This window comes from Astatotilapia calliptera, chromosome 17 (genome assembly GCF_900246225.1).
Source record: "Astatotilapia calliptera chromosome 17, fAstCal1.2, whole genome shotgun sequence".
NCBI lineage: Eukaryota > Metazoa > Chordata > Actinopteri > Cichliformes > Cichlidae > Astatotilapia > Astatotilapia calliptera.
The window spans coordinates 17346398-17361703 of NC_039318.1; the positions used below are offsets into that span (position 1 = coordinate 17346398).

The 15306-nt window shown below is 40.5% G+C and overlaps 1 protein-coding gene across 1 annotated transcript in view; it reads right to left on the reverse strand.

The window, feature by feature from the left end:
* Positions 1-15306, reverse strand: part of ptprb (protein tyrosine phosphatase receptor type b) — a 43140-nt gene that overhangs the window by 13539 nt on the left and 14295 nt on the right. The window contains exons 11-24 of the mRNA XM_026146467.1: positions 14118-14387; positions 13934-13992; positions 12815-13019; positions 12613-12710; positions 12100-12265; positions 11889-12019; positions 10026-10173; positions 9673-9942; positions 9226-9401; positions 8970-9120; positions 8618-8718; positions 8227-8392; positions 7861-8142; positions 1385-1663 (exon numbers count right to left, since the gene is read on the reverse strand). Coding sequence (XP_026002252.1) covers positions 1385-1663; positions 7861-8142; positions 8227-8392; positions 8618-8718; positions 8970-9120; positions 9226-9401; positions 9673-9942; positions 10026-10173; positions 11889-12019; positions 12100-12265; positions 12613-12710; positions 12815-13019; positions 13934-13992; positions 14118-14387 — 2502 coding nt within the window. The remainder of the gene's footprint in view (positions 1-1384; positions 1664-7860; positions 8143-8226; positions 8393-8617; positions 8719-8969; positions 9121-9225; positions 9402-9672; positions 9943-10025; positions 10174-11888; positions 12020-12099; positions 12266-12612; positions 12711-12814; positions 13020-13933; positions 13993-14117; positions 14388-15306) is intronic.

The window sequence follows — 15306 nt, forward strand, 5'->3', positions numbered from 1 at the left end:
GGTCATGGTGACTTTTTCAAAAAGGGCAAAGAGAAAAATAAAGTGACACTTCAAAGATTAAGAACCTGTGTGTGTGTCTCCTTCCTTCATTATGAACACACACACACACACACACACACACACACACACACACACACACACACACACACACACACACACACACACACACACACACAAAAGTTCCCTTCTGTTGTTTATTTTTTATTGTAGCAGGAGTTGACTGCACCAGATGTTCAAACTCGGCCTAGTTAGATAGAATCATAGGAGGAAGTGTGCTATTTAGAGGTTTTAGACCCGTAATAAATTAAAGATAACGCCTTTTAGTTCCAATTCAGTGTAAGGTATAGCTACATACATATACAGCAGAAACAAATGGGTTTGACAGCAAACAAGGAAAACCAGATGATGTCGAGTCAGATCCCTTCTGTTTCTCTCTGGCACCCATGACAGGATCATGAAGTCATGAAGTTGGCTTATTCAAATAAGAGCTGGGTTTTAGAGTGAGTGAACAATCAATCACAATTTAGTTTGCTTGTAAAATGACAAACGTGACCTTAAACCTGAATGTTATTAGTGAAAAAACTCATGGCGAGTTCCCTAAAATGTGAACCACAATCTGGGAGTGAATTATGGGTGGACAGCTGACGGGCAGCTGTGCCAAAGTCAGTGATGTAAAAAAAAATGTCTGCTGGACGCTTTTCTTGGACTTTCAAATAAGGAGAAATCTGTTCACAAGAGCTGCTTTATGTTGCTTTAAGTTAGTCATGGGCTGCTAGTTTGACTCATGGTAACTGCTAATTGAGTATTTCTAGCTTGCCATGTGATTACTGGTTATTGTTGATGTGTCAATCACAGCAGTAAAGTCAAACATCAGTCACTGAATCCCGCCTTAGCATTCCACCCGCTCCTCCAAATGTGATTGTGTTTGGCTACAGAAACCCAAGATGGCAGTGGACATAAAGCTTAACTACAAGTTAAAAACATTTGAGCGTTTTTAAGGAATTAGTTCAGAAAAGTATAGAATAGTATAATGCCACTGAAACAGGTAAAGAAAACTGACTATGCACAAACTTGGAGTAAAGTCAGTCTTCAGTTCCCTCTTTGTTTCCCAGGTGAGCAGTCCTACTTAAACTGAGGTTTTATTTAAACAACCAAATCCAACACTTTACCTGAGGGGAATATTGGTGTGTGTATGTATGCTTGTCTATCTATCAATATGAGGACCAATGAAATTTAATGAAAAGTGAGGACTGTTCTGGGTCAGTCCTCACATGCTTAAAGGGTCTTAGTTCAGGGCTCAGGTCAAAAAGGATTAGGTCCAGGTTAGGTGCCTGAGACTGCCTTATGTAAATGAAGATCCTTGTAAGTGTGTGCTTAAACTCACGGTCGATCATAGTGACGGTGGTGTGTGTCACCGGCGGGCTCGTCTGTCCGGCTGATGACACTCTGACCGTCACAGAGTATTTCCTGTATGGCTCCAAGTGGTCCAGTGTCACCGCTGTGATGCCTCCCACTAGCTTCAATGCTGAGATCAGCTCCCGGTCATCGTAGCGCCGACACTCAACCTCGTAAGAGTCAAAGTCAGCGTGTGGAGGTGACCAGGAGCAAGAGAGGGAGGAAGAGGAGAGAGGGAAGCAGTGGATGGACTTTAGAGAAGATGGACCTAGAAAAGAGGAGATAAGGACACAAGGAGAGGAAAGAAGTATAGAAAAAATGAAGACAAGATGAGAAGAAAGATGATGAATGAAAAGTGACAAAAGGAGACAAAAAGAACAAGTCCAATGAACTTTCTGTTTCTCACTTTGCTTATTTTCAAGTTTGACCTTCATGAGTAAAATAAATTCCTTGTGGTGTTTATCTTTTCAAAACAGAGAGCGACAAGTCTGCTGCTGCGAAAATCCCCATTTATTTTTCCTGATCAGATGATAGAATCACTCTTTAAGAGATGATGAATGTTCCTGAGGACAAAGACAGAGGCAAAGGACAACACATTTGTCATTTTTTGGGCTGGGAGCAGACAGAAGATAGAAAAATAAGATGGAACTTTTGTATTCAAGAGGTGAAAATAAGGGCCTTTGATCTGTAAACATAAGCTAATTATGACATAATTATTGTACTACAAAATTATTTGGGTTAAAACTCCTGTGAGTACAACAGATAAATAGATAAAATCAGCACTAATCTGACTGCCCCCTCTTACATTAGCCAAACCAAATAAGTGAATATTTTGCTGAGATTAATTCATTCTTATTTCATTTGTGCTCATTTCTGCTGACCAGTTTTTGATTGGTTATTTCATGCAGTTTAACGGTTAGTAGTTGTTGAAATTCATTCGATTTGGGTAAGAGAAGAAAGCAGGCTGAGTCCGGGTAGGTGTCAAAAATAGTGATCTTTATTTTACACACTTTCAGTGTGGGAAGAAAACTTGCAATACAATCTTCTGCGAATGGACCGCTCCCCATCCTTATATTACCCTGATGACGTCACAGTAAGATCTTACTGGAAATGATAACCGTTCCCCACACTCAAAAAGTTCTCCTTATATAGACATCAACTGCTACTTTAGAGAAAAACAAGTGTGTATTGTGTTGTGCAGTTTTGTGAAAGTATGTACAAAGAGAGACTGTCCTAAGACGACCTCCCTGTCCTTACTTAGTGTGTGTGTGAACGTGCGTGTTTTACATAACTATGTGCATGTTGTTATTTATGGAACGCCAGGACTGCCATAATGAATTAATTAAATACACCATTAAATAATTAATTAAATGTGTCAATAATTAATTAAAATTGGAATTAATTAATTAAATAAATAGTTATGACACATGTAATTAATTAATTATTGACACATTTAATTAATTATTTATGTATTTCACATTTTAATTAATTATTGACACATTTAATTAATTAATTATTGACACATTTAATTAATTATTTATGTATTTCACATTTTAATTAATTATTGACACATTTAATTAATTATTTATGTATTTCACATTTTAATTAATTATTGACACATTTCATTAATTATTGACACATTTAATTAATTATTTAATGATATATTTATTTATTTCATTTTGGCAGTCCTGACGCCTGGCTCTCATCATGAAATAATTTTATCTGTCAGCCTCACCCATCAAACTCAGGGGGCGGGGTTAACGCTGATCGAGTCAAAACCATTGCTTTGGCCTGGTGGCCATTGTTTCTAGCACACAACAACCGGCATGTGGAAGCTAACAGAACTGAGCTTTGAAAAACCCTGTTTGTGTGTTACCAAATACCGTTTTAATATTTTTTTAGCCGAGAATGTAGTGGTTTAATCTTCATGTGTCTGGTCGGTTTGTCAAGATACAGCCTCTTTGCAAAAGTGTTTCGATGATTTCGGAGATGTCTGCCCAGTCTCACGGCAAAGCGTGGGATAGACCCGCTCGCCTCGCAAGCAATCCCACCGACAAAGCGCAGGCCCCGGTACACAGCTGTAGTAACCCCCGCTGACTTCTTTTACTGAGGTTATATTTATCGATGTTTTATTTCCTGATGTTCTTATGTGTCCTACGTGTTTCAATCGCCAATTCTGAATTATAACTAACATTAAAAACATGTTTAAGGAGGAGAGAGAGCAAATAAATCTGTTTAACATCTGATCTTTGGGTTTTTGTTCAGTAATCAGCGTGACCTGTGTATAAACACATAAAAGAGATAACGTTGGTGTTTCCGTCATGTAGTAACTGCTGGCTTTAACTGTACAAAGGTTGTTCGACACTATGAAACACATACAGACTTCATGATGTTCGGCTAATATTTTTATTGTGAATATTAATCATGCTGACCTCGCTCTGTACACCACGCAGCGAGGTCAGCATATCCACGATATCCTCAGCTCCATGAGTTAACACAAAGTTTCCCAGCTGACTATCTAACTGCCAACTATTCCAGAGATGTGAAAATATACAGCATAAAGAAAAGTGTAAGAGACTCAGCAGCAGATTAGAATAACAGTTATACATTTAATAAATCACCAAATGAATCCAAGAAACGAGCAAACCTGTTCCGACAATTTGAATTTGTATTCCCTCAGCTGCAGACTCGCTGCTGTTTAAATGTTTGAAAAGGAAGATTAGATATAAAAAACGTCAAACATAGACTCAGTCTGCCTTCACATTTGATATGAGGCCAGCACGTATAGTGGCCTCAGCAGGCTATTACTGAAATACACGTGCTATATCATAAACTATGATATAAACAGGGAGGTCCTATTAACATGTTTAGTTTTAAAGGACACCTTCCTGCCTTTTGTCAAGAACCGAAGTTCAACACACAAGCTGGACCCAGGAGCAGAACACACACACAGCGGTACGAGAGAAAAAATAAACTTTATTATAACTGAGAGTGTCCCGGGAGAGTAGAAGGGAGAAAACGCACGGAACCAGAGAAACCGAGGGACCGGGAGAAGAATCGCGCAGGAAACGCCGAGAGCGGGACCGTGGGAGGGATGATAGCGGGGCCAAGGGAACCGGAGGGAGGGGTGAGGGTCCGTGGGGAGAAGCTCCAGAAAGGGCGAGGCGGCTGGGGTTGATCGTGATCCAAATTCTGGACAGGCAGGTGGACAGGCTGGTGACTCAAAACACGCCGAGCAGTGATCGCTGAAGGACGATTACGGACTGGCGTGGAGCAGCAGGCTGGGCAGGATTAAATGGTCCACCTGGTGATCGCCTGGGATGGGATGCAGGTGTGGAGTCAGCGGCCACGCCCACGGGAGTGGGCATCCCATCAGCACCTCAGACGCCAGGCCGCGGACCATGACACCTTTAGTCTCATTCATGAGCAGTATTAGTTTTCTTCTAACATCCAGAAGTCTGCACAATGTGTTTCATAGTTTGTAACAAGCCTTTGACAGGTAAACATAACATGACCGAAAAAGCAAAAAAAAAGCAAAAAAAAGAGAGAGAGTGTTGACATAAGAAGAGAAAATTCTCTCAATTATGGAGACAGGCAAATGGTTCATTTATGTTTGTGTGTTTATTCCTCCCTAAATATCGTCGGTGAAGTTCGCCATGCATGTCAGATTTTCCTGCGCATTTTTATACCTCTGCCAACAGAGAGAGAGTAAAAATCACATTCTAACAGACAGCTGGTGCTTAGAATACAGTTGAATAACTATTAAAAAACAGATGATATTTAGATGATAGTTCAGTCTAACACATGTGCCAGTGAACCATTAAACGTCTGTGAAACTATGCAGTTATGAAACGTAACTTTAACCTCAGCCAAACCGATTTGCTCAGTTGTAAATAAAACAGCGAAGTAAACGTGACCCGACAGACAGAACCTGAGTGAATGAAGTCCAGCGTTTAACCACTGAGAGCTAAAACTCAGCTGAGGTTTCAAAGCTGTGTGCCGGTGATTGGACATCAGCCGCTGAAAAAGCTGTTCGCCTATAAAGTGCTCTGTAAGGAAACGAGCTCCAGCAGCTCTGCGCTCGGGGAAAACACTATATTTACTTATCTTGTGCAGAAAAATGCGCTGACATTGCGTTATATCGAGCACCGGCTGCCCGGTTAAACTGTGACTATCACCAGGTAACGTAGGCGTGTTTCTTGAATTAGCAGCAGGTGTTAAACAGCTGACAGGTGAGGAGGAGGATGCATGCAGGTAAACTGAGGGTCTGTTGAGCTGATCGCTGGTTTCGTGAGAAAAATGTCAGCTCGTTCTTTATGTTACAGAAGCACAGAGACACAAGACCAGGCGGAAAGAGACGATCGTTCGGTGAAAATGAGAATCTGCGAATGCAACATGTGGAACACGGAGAGTGGAATATGTAAACAAACCGGTTAACGTAACCCCCTCGGTGCACTCTGCATGCTAATTGTTAGCAGAGCTAGTGAAATCTCTGAAAACATCTGAGCACTTTTGCAAACATGTTCTATGTTGACAACCTGACCAGACATACGTCGCGACATTCGCGGCTAAAACACTGTTAAAAGTGTAGCTGGTGACAGAAAAACGGGGTATTTTAAAACTACATCCACCATTGCTGCCTGTGATTTGATCTGCATTCTGGGATAACTGGCTGCCCCAAGTCTACACAAGCAATCGATTTTCTAGGATCGACCTGTTTTGACTTACTTTGCACGGCAACCAATCAAATGTTAGAGAAGCTGCATGGGCAGCGTTAACCCCGCCCCCTGAGTTTGATGGGTGAGGCTGACAGATAAAATTATTTCATGACGAGAGCCAGGCGTCAGGACTGCCAAAATGAAATAAATAAATATATCATTAAATAATTAATTAAATGTGTCAATAATTAATTAAAATGTGAAATACATAAATAATTAATTAAATGTGTCAATAATTAATTAATTACATGTGTCAATAATTAATTAAAATGTGAAATACATAAATAATTAATTAAATGTGTCAATAATTAATTAATTACATGTGTCATAACTATTTATTTAATTAATTAATTCCAATTTTAATTAATTATTGCCACATTTAATTAATTATTTAATGGTGTATTTAATTAATTCATTATGGCAGTCCTGGCGTTCCATAGTTATTCGCCTGAATATGTCCAAGTGACTGGAACAGGCCCTGCTGGACCCACCAGATCGAGTGGTGTAAATACACTAATGGACAACAGCTTAAGCAGATAGAAAGAATAATACAGAACAACAATAGACTGATTAAAGTTATGATAATCTGTATGCATTAATATCTGCTCAGATTAACATAGATATAATTCAAAGATTATTCTGTCAACTGATTCAACAATGGTAAATGATTAATCAATGATAGGTCTGATTATAACTGTGACCATAAGAATACAAAATAAAATATCTCTTGTCCACATAGTCATTATAACTTAAATCAATATGAATCCATGATTCAGTGAAAGTGTACACAGGTTACATGTAGAGACAGCGTCTATCAATGTCCTCCAAGCCTTTTTGAAATGTTAAAAATAATGGCAAACGATTAAAGGTAATAACAAAAGCTTCAAGCTGTTCCGTTATCATCTTTAAACATTTAAAGATGGATTGATACTCTGCTTTTTGGTTGTAAAAATAGTTTTCGGGCTTTGGGGTGCACTCGCCTGGGTCTGTATTCAGTGAAGAATGAATACAACATACCTCTGATAAACAGACATTACTTGCATTCAGTTGTTTTTCAGAGGGATTTTTTGAGCCTTTTCCTTTAAGTCGTCGTTACTCTTCTAATGATACACAGGGAACTTTTGGCCATGTACAGATCTAGCTTTTAATTTTGTACTTCCTGTCTGAGTGAACTCAAAATAAGGGCTTCTCTGTGGGTATTTATAAATGTGTTAAATACTTCATCACTTCGTCTGCTGGAAATTAAAAAAGGAAGCTGTGAAGAGAAACTGGGTCAGATATATATGTGACCTGGATATTTTTTATTCCTCTCCCTGATGGTTTCAGTCCCTGCAGCCAAAAACCCTCTGGACAAGCAGGATAGGATTAAAAATGGATTTAACTCCACAGAGAGACTCAGAGCCTCTGTTGTGCTGCCATCAAGTGGAATAAAATCATAAATGCAGCTGGTTTGTAAAATGCTTTTAAAGCTTTGGATCCTCTTCTTGTAAGCTGATAGTATTTTTTAATGTTTGCTCAAATTATCTATAAACATAAATAAAACCATAAAGATTGTCAAATGTGCGGTCAGAGGTTGATTAATCCTGATCTGATTAACAGAAAATGCAAGAAACATGCCAAAATTGATATGCAGAAAAATTTTCCACTAACAGGAAATATTAAGAGAGTAAGGTCAGTATAAATATGTCTGATTAAATACTCGCACAGTAGTAATTGATTTATTTTTCTTCCTTTAGGTTCCCCCTACTTGTTCTTATGTTCCTCTGGATTGGCTGGCTCCTGACTGTTGGTCCACCTTTGGCTCCGCCCCCACTAGTAGTCATCAGAGTGAAGTTGTACTCTCGCCCTGGAAACATCCCGCCCACAATGCAGCTGGTCAGATGGGTTTGTGTGACCGTCAGCTGATCAGGAGGAGTCCACTGCAGACTGAAGTTACTGTAGTCTCCTTTGGTGGGAACAGCCCACAACAGCTCTATTGTGTCATTGCTTGGGCCTTGTTTGACGGACAGGTGGGCAGGCGGTTGGGGAGCTAGGGAAAAAAAAGTAATCAAAATAATTTGGCATTTAAACTACATCAAAAAAATGTGCTTTCGTGTATTTTCATTTCACTCACAGGTGCGCCCAAATGCTGAAACATTATTGGTCAAATCTCCACTGTGCGTGATAACCTCAGCACGGTACAGTCTACCAGGGACCAGCGCAGTGAAGGTGTGACTTGTGTGCTCCGCACCAAGAGTCTGGGCTCCCAGGATGGATCCAGAAACATCGTACAACACCACCTTACGTAACAGGGAAACAAACAAATCAGCATGAGATTCTAATTGAGAACTCCACTGAAATTTTTTCTGTTTTAAAATCGGAGAGTCACGGGGAGGAATTTTAATTCTAAACCATAAAGACCGAACTCTGCAAAACATGGCTAGTGGGATTTATTTTTTTGTGGACTGAAGGAGGAGGTCATGTTTGCAACAGTTTAACTGCAGATATCACAGAGATACATTTACCTCATAACTGCTAAAGCTTCCCTCTCCATGGTGCCAGCTGACTCCCAGTCTGTCCGTCCATCCTGAACTCTCCACCTGTAGAGATGAGACTGGAGATGGGACTGCAGAGCAGAGGGGGGACAAAAAGGAAGAAGACATTTTAACAATGTGACTGAGGTAAGTGAAATGAGAAGAAACAGAAAGAAGAAAAATTTAAGAAAATAGCAAGGAAAGATGGAAGAGGAGAAACTATCTGACTAAATGCCGAGAACGTGGAAAAAATATCTTGAAGGTGAGAAAAGATGAGGACAGAATAAAATGAAGGCTAAGCGATGGCTGTGATGTTTGTATCCATACAACAGCACTGACTGACCGGTTCTGGCCAGCACAGATGATTCGCTGCTCATGTCTCTGCTCCAGCTCACCACCTGCAGCTTGTACAGACTGCCTGCTCTCAGCCCAGAGAACACACAGCTGTCTGCAGCCGAGCCCACCTTCTGCAGGTCCACCTGTTCACCTGCATTCTGAAGAACACACAGCGCACATTAACACGATGAAACTTAGCAAGAACTTAGCTTAGAAACTTAGCTTAGCATGAACATCAGGAAACATGTGAATGTTGATCCCACCGTGTGATGATCCCTCCTGCTCCCAGGAGAGCCCTGCCTGTGATTGGTGGTCCCCTCAGAGATGCTGTACAGGGTCAGGTCATAGATGTCAACATGGCCATCGGATGGACGCCAAGAGAAGGAGAGAGAGGAGGTGTTGGCTGAAATGACCAATAGATTACTGACGGCAGCGGGACCTGAAGAAGAAAGGATTCACCTTGGGTCAAAGTGTGCATTTACAGGAGGTTCTTTCAGGAGGTTCTTTAGTGAAAATACTTCTTTTGACATGGGAGTCTATGGGGCCTGAATGACTGCTGGAGCCTCTAGTGGATGTCACAGAAACTGCAGGGTTTCAACACTTTAAAAAAAAAAAAACATGTAGCAGAAGAGTCATAGTTGTATCATAACTAGTTTTATACGTCATTAACGATCCGTCCTCTTAGTAAAAACTTCTAAATTGCGACTTACGTGTTTGCCCCTCTGCGCTTGCCTCCAGTGACGGCACGCCACCACTCAGCGTTACGACCCTCACGCGATACCACTTCCCTGACGTCAGACCTTCCAGAAGCTTGCTTCGACTCTCGGCTGCGACCGTTCTATTGATCACCACAATGCCGGCCTCGTCCAGCAGCTGCAGGCTGTAGCTGTCATATGCGCCCACTGGTTGCTCCCAGCTGACGGTGAGGCTGTGGGTGGTGTGATCATTATCAGCCTGGAGGGCTGTGACTCTGGCTGGAGCTGTGGTGAAGGAGAGAATTTACCTATGTTCAGTCTGCACTGATCTAAATGACAAAACTCTAATAATCTGTCAGGTGCCTTACCTGTCCTGCCTGTGGCTGTGTTGCTATTGCTTAGCTTCCCACTCATCGATTGGACAGTGATGGTGTAAAGGTGACCTGGGGTCAGCTCTAAAAAGTCCAGGGTGGTGACATGTTTGGGAACAAGACGAGTGTCGATAATGACTCCGTCCTAAAGACAGAAAGTTGAGAGAGAAGTCTTAAGTCGTCTGTTACTCCACCACCTCCGCATCCCTTCATTATACGGTCTGAACATCACCTATTCACAGTGTTGGGGAGTAACGGAATACATGTACCGCCGTTACGTATTTAAAATACAAAATATGAGTAACTGTATTCCGTTAAAGTTAGCGTTTAAAAAGGTGGTATTCAGAATACAGTTACTTTGTTGAAATAAATGGATTACACTGCGGTACTTTCCTGTTTCTTTTTGTCACGGGTCAGGACTGTTTGGGTTTTGTTTGACAGCTACGTTCTGTTGTTCCAGGCGGCAGTGTTACGGTTGCCATGGTTACAGTGCGACGCTCTCTCTCTCTCTGCGACTGTGTGTTTCCTGGGTGAGAGAGCGCCTTTTCGTTGTTGTTGTTGTTGTGCTAAGCTAACAGGCAGAATGCTACAAGCATAGCTCTAAAGAATGTAGCATCATGGGCAGTGTAGTCCGTGTTGCAGGGAGAATGGACTGCCATACACGTTATGGGTCTGTGAGCACGAGGAGGGAGAAAAAGGGGAGTGGAAAGGTACGAGTTATCATCGAGGAAAAACGGGAGCTGGAAGCATGTAAATATAATAATAACCACTTCAGCCAAGAAGAGTGCCTGACGAGCCCAGTTGTAAGTAAGCTATTAGGACTCGACTGTACACCGTGTTCGTGTTTTCCTCCGAAAACAATAAGTTCCATTGGAGCAGTCTTTCAACGCCTCTCTCTTGTCTCTCGCAAGAAAAGTTGACCCACACAACAAAGTAAAGCTATTTTTCGGCTACGAGCCGACAGGGACCCCACCGTATTAGTCAGAGGTCCCTTTACTACAGTTCGGAGTCGCGGACCTTCAGTAATAGTAATAAATCATACAGCAATAGTACATTCATGTTGTTGTAAAAAGCATGATAATAGATTAAATGGTAAATGGCCTGTATTTATATAGCGCTTTACTAGTCCCTAAGGACCCCAAAGCGCTTTACATATCCAGTCATCCACACATTCACACACTGTAATCCAAAGTATTCAGAATACGTTACTGTCATTGAGTAACGTAACGGAATACGTTACAGAATACATTTTGGGGCATGTATTCTGTATTCTGTAATGGAATACATTTTAAAAGTAACCTTCCCAACACTGCCCATTCATCAGTCGACCCAATGCGTACATGAGCCGCTCGTGTTGGTGTGGAACTGAAAGTACACACATTTTTAGATGTCTTTAATTTTTAATACATTTAATTTAAATTATGAGTTCATATGACTGCTGAATGTTTTGAGCTCAAACTAGGGTGTACTCATGCTGGGAATGTTTGCCTCGTACTGTCCTTTAGCACAATTATCCCTACACCCAGGCCCATGTTTGTTATTAAAGCAATTTTTACAGCAGAATGTTGATTTCCTGTCTGAGTTATATACCACACCCTGAACTGTCATCTCGTGCTTTGTTGTGTTTTTTTATACAAATAAAAACATTTCCATTATATTATACTTATACAGAACAGGTACAAAATCACACTGAACCTATTATTCCATCCAACTGTATACATTTCAAACTAATATGTTTATGATAAGTGTGAAACTTGCAGTGTTTCATATCAGATGCATTTTTATGAATTGCAGTTGAAGTTGGAATCAAAAAAGGGGTTAAACAAATCATGTGGTGAGGTGTCTTTGGTATTAACTTACCACGGTCAACAGGGACACAATGTACATGTCCAGGTCTCCTTCGCCAGGCATCCAGGAAGCCAAAAGTCCAGCAACAGAGTCAGTCAGACCAGGTTGTGGAACCAGGTGGAGGTTTCCTACAGCTCTGGGAACTGAAGACGAGATGGATTTACTAAACTTCAACCCAAGATGCTTGCAGTGAAGCTGTGAACATATACTCTGCATTTCTAACCTGTTCGCCCCTCAATGAACTCTGCTCTCTGATATGATCCACTGAATGTCGCCACCACAATCTTATAAAGCCGCCCAGGCGTCAAAGAGGTCAGCCGGTGTTGTCGCACCTCACCACCCAGCGTGACCGGAGGGAATACTCGAGAATCGTTGAAGAGCAGAGTGACCTGGGGGTACAGGAAGTGGTGCAGTGAGATGAGTTCATCCTCTGGGAAACAGGGGTTCAATTCATGTTTGATGATACATTTTAACATTGTTAAATCATATCAGTGGGAAAATGCACTTAGAATACTTCACTTACTCCGCAATTTTTAAGTAATTATAGTATAGTTATTTTAACCATAACCCTATTAAACATACTTAAAGTACCTGCTTACTCGATCATATTTTTAAATTCCCTCAGTAATATCTGAATTACAACACATTATAGCTGATACTGATTATTTAGACCGGTGTTCAGGTGTTTGTCTATGAATTACTAAATATTTTTTAAACAAAGTTTTGTGAAGCACACCTCATAGTAATCCACGTCTCCAGGGGCAGGGCTCCAGGTGATGTTCAACTTGTCGGTTCCTGCATTGCTGAGTAACAGATTCTGAACAGCTGCAGGAACTAAAATACAAAATTCATCCCAATCAGGAGAAATAACACACACAAAAAGAACTTTTCTGTAATATTACCATGTTAGGTCATTTTTCACGTTATCTCTCACTCACAGGTGCGTCCATCAGTGGAGATGCTGCTGACATAGTCTCCACTCCAGGTTTCCACAGTGACAGTGTAGAGTCTACCCGATGTCAGAGATGAGAAGACGCACTCGTTGTGTCCTGCTGAGACACTCTTATTCTGCAGCACGGTGTGATTGTAACGGATCAGAACCACGTAGCGGTCGAGAACCCCAGCCGCTTGGCGCCAGTACACCTGAAAGTATGACACAATATGATCACATAGTAATATTTAAAAATTTAAAGAATCAATCAATCAGCTTTATGACTCTCTGTTGGTTCTAGCTTTACTCTTATTTGTACGTTTGATAACTCCTTCACCCAAGTTAACTAAACCTAGTTATGGCTAGACCAGGTGCTCTAGTTCAAAGCTGATGGTGGGGTTCCTCAGGGCTTGGTACTTAGCTCATTTTTATTTTTAATACATATGTGCTCAGGCATGTTAGAGTAGTGCACATCATCAATGTTATGTAGATGACACCCACATCTATTACAGCTGTAATCCCGACACGAATAAAGTGTGCCACCTGTTTTGCAGACAACAGCCACTCCTGTTTTAGCTGTAACGGTTTGTGTAATGGGTGCTAATTTGTTCTCAATTAAGCCACCTAGAAATATTTGTTTTGATGATTATTCAGCCTTAAAACAGATAAGCCCCACATTAATTTTGGCTGTGACTCTTTTGTTATGTGTAAGATTAAAGTGTCTTAAAAACATGAAACATTTAATTAAAAATATATAGTTTATACAGAAATCCCAACACATTATTTGAGGGTAATTTAAAGTAGTGAGAAATTTCCTTTTAATCTACTTTTGTGTCTTGTCAAAAAAATGACACTTTTGCGACTTAATTCCTCTTAACAAATCCATAATTTAGTCTCTCAGAGCCTGAAGTCGCAACACAGGTTCAGAAGTAAAATCGTTTTTGGACTATCAAAAAAAAAAAACCCCAAACATTCAAATATCCCCGAAAGTTGTCTTTTTCTGAGATGTAGACCACTTAGGTGATCATTTCACTAAGAGAGCTTTAAAAAAACAAATAAAACAAGTAAAAAACTGCAACAGTAACACCACATTAAATTAAATGTTATTCTTGTTACACAGATATACCTTGAGGAAGTTGTCTCTTCCAGAGTGAACAGCTATTGGATTTTGCACAGTGGCTGGTTCTGCAAAATGGAACAAAAGACAAAGCAACAGAGATGTTTTAACTTAAGTACAAACAAAACTGGTAGATGGTAAAATAAACATAAACTCAGACAAATATAAGACTTTAAAAGGACTGGATTCTTACGTGTTCGAGCTAGGACGGTGGCGGAAGTCTCCAGGTCGCCACTCCTTGTTTTTATGACCACCGAGTAAAGCCGGCCAGCCTCCAGCGACCTGAATGAGCACTCAGGTGGTGAGGAGTGGGACACAACAAATTTATGTTTAGAAATTCCCTTCCTCTCCTCAAGGCAGACCAGGTAGCTGTCCACGACTCCTGACACAGGACGCCACGACACCTGCAGAGCATCAGACTTGCCGCCATTTGAAACAGTTATCTCAGACACAGGCTCCGGGGCTGAAAATAAAAATATAATTGTATCGTTTTTACTACAGTGTTAAATATTTGTAATATAGAGAATGAAATGAATGTATCTCTTTAAAAAAAAGTGCATAAATTGTAAATTCAAAAAAACATAAATAACCTTTATCCCCTTTGTTTCTCAAACTTTTCTTAAAAACAAACAATGAAAATTGCGTATGCCATTGCAGATACAGCAATGATGCCACTTACTGACCAATAGAAGGTTATTTGAGGGGATTGAGGGTGGAGTCAGGTTTTGTTTCTCTACAGTCTAAATACTGATTCGTTAGCAGGAGAACAATACAGACATTCACATCCAGAGGATTCTGAAAGTATCTGGAACATTCTATGGGAACACAGTACAGTAAGTGCTCTGAACAGGAAGTGTGTGTTTGCTTGTATAAGTGTTTATGTGAGATGTAATATGAGTCTTAGACTTTCTGAGGACATTTAAAAGACCAAATAATGCCAAATTTTGTCTTCACATTTAAACAGACCTTTAAAGGGTCACTGCTGAGTCCAGACTTAGTTATGGCTCAGATTGAATTTTAGGTTTTGGTAGAAGGTAATGGTCCCAAGAAAGCGACAAGTCTATTGCTATAGTGCCCATGAAGACAGGTAAACAAGTGTGTGTGTGTGTATGTGTGTGTGTGTGTGTGTGCGTGTGTGTGTACAGGAAGCCTTTGACCATTAGGAGCATTTTGGTTTGTGTGGAACATTCCAAACGTTCTTTTTAGTGTTTCAGCCATTGTTCTAGAAACCACCTGATGTTGTCACATAACATATTTTTACTTACCACTTTACCTAACTTTAACCACCACAACCTGAAACCACACCAGGTGGTAACCAACTTCTCAAAAAAATAATGTCTGACAAGTCATCAACATGTCATGCTTTCAAAAAACAAACAAGA